At 42.7% G+C, this 8,762-nt stretch overlaps 1 protein-coding gene across 1 annotated transcript; it reads left to right on the forward strand.

Annotated features, from left to right (window-relative positions):
- Positions 1 to 1,474: 1,474 nt before the first annotated feature.
- On the forward strand, positions 1,475 to 6,898 carry LOC148123840 (uncharacterized; the record flags this gene model as incomplete). The annotated part of the gene is made up of 3 exons (XM_087918661.1): positions 1,475 to 1,624; positions 2,285 to 2,399; positions 5,809 to 6,898. Coding segments are annotated over 3 exons (849 nt in total), but the record flags the coding sequence as incomplete, so codon positions are not given.
- Positions 6,899 to 8,762: the final 1,864 nt, after the last annotated feature.

The following is an 8,762-nucleotide window of genomic DNA, read 5'->3' on the forward strand; positions in this document are numbered from 1 at the left end:
TTATTTTTGCTATTAGTATGAACTATTGCCTCCTCCTTAGTTTTCCCCTCAACTTCACTTCTTCTTTGCCTCTGCTCCATTACTTCTTTGGCTTGTAGGCTAGTAGAAGGCTTCAACTTAGCATCTAGTTCCCCAGAAACAAGCCTCCCTTCTCCCTCCCTCCCTGCCCTCCGATGCTTACTACTTTCCAAAAACATCAACCTTGACAGACATCAGGAAACCAAGTCTTATGTAGGATCATGTGATGGGTAATGGGTAGCCATGTTTACTCCTTAGATGAAAGATTTCCTTTAAGATTGATATGTTTAATGTAACACTGTTTATAGATGCTATGGAAGCAAAATCTATGCTATCCTCATTAAGCATGTGGGTGTAGGCTATAATTATATTCGTAATTCAAAATATTATTCATATCATTAGGACAAGGCTAAGCAACAATGTTGCCCTTGAAACTTACATCGATTGCCAGGAAGGATCAACAGTCAATCTACCTGTGCATATGCATACATGTACTCTGTTCATGCCTTCATCCATATTTTCTTTCTCCCCTTTCTCCCCAAGCCCAGTTCAAATAAAGTGGCTTGGGTGCTGAGGATTGAGTGCATTTACTGGCAGCTGCCATTCACATTGATTGGCTGCCCTCTGCAAAAAGTGAGTGGAGCTTGCATTTCTCCAAAGGTGGCATCTTTTGTGACTGAGTTACTGTGCCCACTGGGTTGCAAGTATTCAAGTATTAGGTATCCATATCCTACTTCACTTACCAACATGGGTGTTTGCCGTAGTGGGTGAGAATTTTCCACTGCCTTCTATATAGAACAGACAGGTTAAGTTTCTACCCAGAAGATTACATGGATGACAATCTGATACTGTGTTGGGAAATATTGGCCATTTACAAACACTATTTAGAAACCATTTAAATCTTCCTAGTCATTTTTTCTACCAAATGTGATTAATCAGTTCTCTAATTCCTAGAATGAATTTAAATTATTTTAACTGCCAAATTTAGAGGTATGTATGCATTCCTTAGCTCTCTTCTTTCCCACTCATTTCTCAATCTTGGCAATTTACAGGCATGTAGACTTTAACTCCCAGAAACCCACAGCCAGCATGGCTGTTGATGAGAACTTTAGGAGTTAAACTCGCCTGAAATAAGTGCCAAGATTGAGAAACTTTGCTCTAGATACTTCGTTTCACTTTTTTTCTAGATCATTTATTTTGTGATATTTATTTTTCACTTTCTCCATTTACAACTTCCATGTACAGAAAATAAACCTGGGGAAATCCTGAATTCTGGGATGTGCTTTACTTTCGATTCTGATACTTGGCTCTCTGTTTAGGGTCTCAGAATACACCATTTGTTCCCACAACATCATAGGTTATAGTTTGCATACACAAAAGTCTCTTGTGGCACATCAAAAAGTATACCACTTTAAAAGACATGATATTTCACTTTTGATCATTTTCATCTGCTTAGGATCCACCTGTAACTCAGTGGAAAACCTGCCCTCTGCATGAGCAGCCTGTGTCACCTTCCATCTCTAAACAGGGAGAAACAGAATCTCGCATTGTCCGTGTCCATATGAACAATATCTCTGGAAATGGAAACCTTTATCGCAGCATTCTGGTAAGTTACCAAGAGAGGGCAGTATTGTGGAAGGGAAGCCACCAGTTCTGAATTGCAGGAAATACCTGGGGCAGGTTTAATAAGGACATGACTGGAAAGCATGCTGAAAGATTGCACATGATTAAAGTGATGAGGGTTCTCTGATTGCACCAGAAGGGTGAAGAGAATCAGGATATCCAAGCGTTAACAGGTTCTGTACATGGAAGCTGTGAACTAAGAAAGTGAAGAATAAACCTCACCAAATAAGTAACTAGAACAAAAATGAGCAAAGTATCTAGAGCAAAGTTTCTCAATCTTGGCAGTTCTCAGGTATGTGAACTTCCAACTCCTGAAGTTCTCATCAGCAGCTATGCCGGCTGTGGGTTTCTAGGAGTTAACGTCTACATGCCTGTAAATTGCCAAGATTGAGAAATGAGTGGGAAAGAAGAGAGCTAAGCAAATCTATACATACCTCTGAAACTTTGAGCATTTGGAAATATTGAGAATGGGCAATTCAGAGCCCAAAATGTCTTCACTGAGACCACTTTTCTATTTGGTCGGTAATATGCCATTTATATGTGTCGTTTTATCCTTTAACAATGTTTCACACTGTGTTGTCACATAGCTGGATCTATCAGACTCAACTGTGGTTACCTATAAGTGGATGAATTCTCCCTACAGATCACTAGCCAGGATAAGACCACAGCTGTGGTACAGCGGGCTTTGCAGAAACACAAACTGGAAGAGGACTCACCATGCAACTACCAACTTCTGCAACTTCTGGGGGATGGTCAAGGTAAGAATCCCAGAATCCTAGAAGAGATCATAGCCTTGGCAGCTATAGGCCAGCAAAACAGTGGTGCAGCTCGTGATTGGCAGGGGCAGCCCTAAAGGACTCAGATGCCTATACACCAACTCAAAGTTTAGAGAACAAGCAGGGAGTGCTTGAAGTATTAGTACATGAGGGCAGGTATGTTATAATTGCCATTACTGAAACTTGGTGGGATGAAACTCACAACTGGAATGTACTATTGGAAGGATATAAACTGGACAAAGAAACAGATTCCGTTAGAGGAGGTAGAACTGCATTATAACAGAATACAGAATAACAGAGTTGGAGGAGACCTTGGAGGTCTTCCTGCTCAGGCAGGAAATCCTATACCCGTGATGGCGAACCTATGGCACATGTGCCAGAGGTGGCATGTAGAGCGCTCTCTGTGGGCACGCGAGCCGACGCCCCAGCTCAGCTGTGCTGTACATGCGCGCGCATGCCTCTCGCCAGCTAGCTGGTCTTCAGGTTTCTTCCATGCATGCGCGAGGGGAGGGGTGCATGCATGGAGGATGCGTGCGCATTCATGGGGACACGCATGCGTGGGGGATGCACAGAAATGTGCAAGGAGCACATGCACAGGGGAGGTGTGGTGTATGCACGGGGGACATGCATATATTGCATTTTAGGGGTGCACATGCATGCGCTTTGGGCACTTGGTGGTGAAAAAGTTAGCCATCACTGCCATTCAGATAAATGGTCATCCAATCTCTTCTTAAAAACCTCCAGTGTTGGAGCATCCATAACTTCTAGAGGCAAATCTTTCCACTGATTAATTGTTCTGTCAGGAAATTTCTCCTTAGTTCTGGGCTGCTTCTCTCCTTGATCCATTACTTCTTGTCCTGGCTTCAGGTGCTTTGGAGAATAGTTGACTTCCTCAACCTATTATTACATATATGTAACAGATCACTACATCTCTACAGAAATGCTAAAACCAGGGATGAAAGCCTCCTAGAATGCAGTTAATATGAAAGAAAAAATGAATGATATTGCCATTAGTCTATACTACAGGCCATCCAACCCAGCAGAAGAAATAGTTAACTGCTAAGGGATATAGTGGCTCAGTGGCTCAGTGCTGAGCTTGTCAATCAGAAAGGTTGACAATTCAGCAGTTCAAATCCCTAGTGAGCTCCTCTTACTTGTCCCAGCTTCTGCCAACCTAGCAGCTTGAAAGCATGTAAAACTGCAAGTAAAAAAAAATATGGACCACCTCGGTGGGAAGGTAACAGCATTCTGTGCACCTTTGGCATGTAGTCATGCAGACCACATGACCACGGAATCATCATCAGACAGTACTAGCTCTTTGGTTTAGAAACGGAGATGAGCACTGCCCCCTAGAGTCAGGAACGACTAGCACATATGTGTGAGGGGAACCTTTACCTTTACCTAATCAGTTAACAAATGTATATAGGAAACACACAACAATAGTAATGGGCCTTTAACCAGGGGTGGGATCAGACCGGTGTAACTACCGGTTCGGTGATTTACGATTTGTGCGCGTGTTAATCATGGTCAGCTTGCTGCCTGGACAGCTGAGCAGCGCTGCACACGGGTGCGCAGCGGTTGAAAAAGCACTTTTTTCCTGCTTTTTCAACCGCAGCTGTGCCACGCAAAGCAGCTGTGGTTGAAAAACCAGGAAATAAAGGTCAGGTAAGAACTCAGGTGGGTGGGTGGGCCAAAACAGCAACAGACATAGAATCCGTTCTATGTCTGCTGCTCTTCAGACCTACCAGTTCTACAGAGCCAGAGAGAACCGGTAGAATCCCACCCCTGCCTTTAACTACCCTGACAAACTCTACTATCAGGTTCCTGACCAACCTAGCTATCAACTTTGTCATTCAAAAGGTAGAGGAAGGAATTAGAGGGACAGCAATACAGCTATACAGGACCAAATTTTACTAATAAAGAACAAATGATAGAGGGGGTTGAAGTTGCAGTAACTTTGGGCAAGAGTGACCATGTCATATTAGAGTTCAACACAAGGAAGACATAAGCAATAGAACATAATCAAACCAGTATCTGATACTTACTGTATAAAAACCAGTATAAAAAATGGAAAGAGGGACACCTAACTAGAGCAGAATACCAGCAAATAGCCTGAATTGGCAAAGATGAACTCAGGAAAGCTAAAATTCAGAATGAACTAAGACTTGCAACAAATGTCAACAACAACAACAACAACAACAACAACAATGCTTTCAACATATTAAAAAAAACAAGAAAAAAGTCAAAGAAACAATTGGTCCACTAGTATGAGAAGATAGCAAGGAAGTGACAGGTAGCAGGAAGAAAGCACAGCTGCTTAATTATTTCTGTGCATCTATCTTCAGACACAAAAAGAAAAAATAGCCCAACCTACCAAAGAGAGAACCATAAAAGACAGATTAGAAATTCAAATTAAAGCAGGCAAGAAAATGGTAAGAGAACATCTGTCCACTCTAGATGAGTTCACATCACCAGAACCTGACAGATTACATTCCAGAGTTCTGAAGGAATTGGCAGATGTGATCTCAGAGCCATTGAATCATCTTTCAAAGATCTTGGAGCACAGGATTTTTGAAAGATATGTACAGAAAATTAGATGTAAGTACATTAAAGTAATTAATTAGATATAATTAAATTAGATTATTAGATGAAACTTGGCTCAATAGCAGTAACTGCAAGAGGGATCTTGAAGTCCTAATGGACAATCATCTAAATATGAGTCAACAGTGTGTTGCAGCCGCCAAAAAAGCCAATGCAATCTTAGGCTGCATTAATAGAGGGATAGACTCAAGATCACGTGAAGTGTTAGTACCATTTTATAATGCCTTGGTAAAACCACACTTGGAATGCTGCGTTCAGTTTTGGTCATCACAATATAAAAAAATATGTTTTAGAGGGGTTAGAGGGTAACATATATAAAGAATTGTTACAGGAATTGGATTTGTCTAGTTTAGTGAAAAAAAGGATTAGGGGTGACATTATAACAGAGTTCCAATATTTGAGGGGTTGCCACAGAGAAGATGGGGGGGGGGGAAATCAAACTATTTTCCAAAATACCAGAAGTCAAGACAAGGAGTAATGGGTGTAACCTAATCAAGAAGAGAACCAATCTAGAACTAAGGAGAAATTTCCTGACAGTGAGAACAATCAACCAGTGGAATGGCTCGCCTTCAGAAGTTGTGGGAGCGCCATCACTGGAGGCTTTTAAAAAGAGACTGGACAGCCATTTGCCTGACATGGTATAGGGTCTCCTGCTTGAGCAGAGGGTTGGACTAGAAGATCTCCAAGGTCCCTTTCAACTCTGTTATTCTGTTAAGATAGGAGGGGAGATGCTGGAAATCTTGCTCACATTCTCTCATTCTTTGTGCTTTGTTCTTTTTCTCCCCCAAAGAGCTGCTGATTCCTGACAGTGCAAATGTTTTCTATGCCATGAATCCTGCTGAACCCCATGACTTCTTCCTGCTCCAGAAAAAGGGAATCACCAGCGAACCACACTTGAGGATAAAGCCTGGGAGCAAAGCTGCTCTTTTCCACATTCCCTCTCTCAAAGATTTTAGCACCAGTGCCCTTGCTGCCAATTCATGCTTCATATTTTCACATAGTGCACCAAATAGCCCAGTTTCCCCTTCTCCATCACTTCCTGCTGAGGATCCAAACTTTAGATCATGTCTTTCAACACACCCATTTCCAGCTCCTTCCTCCTGGTTCCTGAAAAATCAGTCAGCAATAGCCACCCCTGATTCTCCTCCTCCCTGTCTGTCTCTTCCTCAACACCCACTTCCCTTGGAAACCAAGAGCCCAGTTCCCCCTCATATTGTGCAGAAATGGCTGGCACCTCCTTCTGTACCACAATCACCTTCTTATGCCTCCAAGAAGACATCATTTTGGCCAGAGTCCCCACCAACTTCTCCTCTAGAAATCCAGCATAATCAAGGGTTGAACAGCATAGGAACAGATCTTCAAAGCCAGAGATAGCTTGTCTGATTATAACACATGCAAGAAGCTAAGGAACCAAAGAACCCGTGAAAGATTGTAATTATTCTGAACTGGTCATCTGTGGGATCCTGCTTTGTCTACTCCTGGGACATCTACAGCCATACTTCCAAAAGATCATCAATTCGAAAAAGATGACTTTTGCCATTTGTGGTAACAAGTAGCAATTTGAGAAGTCCCCAAATGATATTGCCTGGTTGCTTCAAAAAAATGAGCTAGTCTTTGGTTTTAAGGGAAAGTAATGTTCACATATTCATGACCTCCAAAATTTAATAGTGTAGTCAAGGACAGACCTGTGTAGATGGATGTTCTGCAAAAGCATACATTTTTTACATGATTCTGTAGTATTTCCCATTTTCGTTGCTTGTAGAAATATCATGTGGAGTCCACACAATCCATCCCAGCTTTGCTGAAGAGACCCACCAAACCCCAAACACAGTGGTAGGCAGGTATGACAAGCTTCAATAAACCTGTGTTGCACCTTTTAAGCATTCTTCCTTCCTGCTCTCCAGATATTTCAGTTACTGTGAGAATGTTCGCATGTTTCATACAGCAGTACTGTAAGGACCAGCCTCTTCCTCCCCCTCTTCAAAATATAAGTATTAACTCTTGAAAACTTTGTATTTCAAAAGGAATCTTTTTATTGAAGAGGGGTAAAGCAGGTCAAAATTCAAAGTCCGGGGTCCCTCAGGGCATGCAACTAAGATAAAGGGAATTAGAACCCCCCCACCCTCAGTCCGATGTGGATTCCACCAATCCACAGGTGTGAACGTTATTATCCCATCATCTCTGAGAAAGCAATTAAGGAAAGGTTCCCAGGAGTTATCTTCTGATGCTGCAATCTACATGGCCCTTCTCCCCTTAAATCCCTCAAAGAGGTGAGATTTTGCCAGACATCTGGGACACCAGGCAATGGTTAAAAATCGTGTAAAAGCAGGGGTGGGATTCTACCAGTTTGGACCAGTTCTATAGAACCAGTTGTTATGATTCTGCGCAGTTCTGAGAACTGGCAAATTGTGCACCTGGCTGGCCCTGCCCCTCTCTGCCCACCCTCCCTCCTTTCCCCGTCAGTCCTTATCATGCATGGGCAACATTGCATGCATGCTCGACATTGCTGACTCTGTTCTTCCCTGCCCAGTCACTCCTTAAGGTATTTCTTTTTTTCCCCTCCTGACGATCAGCTGTTTCTATGATCAGCTGTGCTGGGATTCCCCTTGCTTACTTTCTGCTTCACCCAGGAGACTTACTTGAGGCACAGGAAGGCAAAAAATGGAGGGGGGTGCAGCACACACACCCTCATTTTTTTCCTTCCTGGGCCCAAGGGAAGCTTTCCTGGAAGCAAAAACACCCCTCAAGAGGCATCCTTGAGGCCCAGGAGGCTCCAAAATGAAGCATTGGGGGAATGCTGCATGCCCCTTCAGGCTCCGTTTTTTTCTTCCTGTGCCCCAGGGGAAGCCTTCTGGGAGCAAAAAGGCCCTCCCCAGGAGGTTTCCCTGAGGCCCAGAAGGCCCAAAAAATGGGGGGGGGTGTTTTGCTGCAAAAAAGCCACACCCACCCAGTCACATGACCATGCCTACCTAGTCACTCCCACATAACCGGTTGTTACAAAATTTGAATCCTGTCCCTGTGTAAAAGATTATACAAAGCCAATGTAAGAAATAAGGTATTTAGGATACGTGGAGAGGAAAATAATTAAATGTATCAAATCCAGCCCCCCTCCCCTTTTCTTCCATGGAAGAATGGCAGATACACAGATCTGACAAGTACAAATCTTCTTTTAATTAAATTAATCAAGGTTCTCTGAATATCCAGAAAATGCCAGAAAATTATTTAGTGCTGCTTGCTCAATTCTATCACAGTTCTCAGTAATGGGTTGGAATAACTTTATGAACAAGATGCATGAGGCAGCTAATATAAGAACCAAGCAGTAATCCATAAAAGTGCTAAGGCAAGCCTACCCAACTCCCTTGAGGCTTTGAAGATACCACCCCCATAGGTGTAATTCAATCATTTAACTCATTCCCTGATTCAACAACAACAAAAAGGATTACCTGTAGGCCTCAAAACAGCAACTGTTATTCTTGCTGTCTTAAACTTAAATGTGTCAGGTCAAGAAACCAAAAAAGAAAGACACATGGTGGGTCTTCCAAACGGATTTCTTTATTGTTCCACACAAGACAGAATCTTGCCAAACTGAATCATCCTACTATTTACATCCAGCATGTACCATGAGGACTAATAGGGAGGAGCTGTTGTCAACCTTTCTCTCACCCTCTTTCTCTCTAGCTGGACAGAGCTGCCTCTTATTCCTCTGAAATGTACCCCCTCCCTCCTGGGAATCCAGCCTTCTAC

The sequence above is a fragment of the Pseudonaja textilis genome, unplaced genomic scaffold (genome assembly GCF_049901715.1).
Source record: "Pseudonaja textilis isolate UNSWEBS1 unplaced genomic scaffold, rPseTex1.2 PTEXCTG189, whole genome shotgun sequence".
Classification (NCBI taxonomy): Eukaryota; Metazoa; Chordata; class Lepidosauria; order Squamata; family Elapidae; genus Pseudonaja; species Pseudonaja textilis.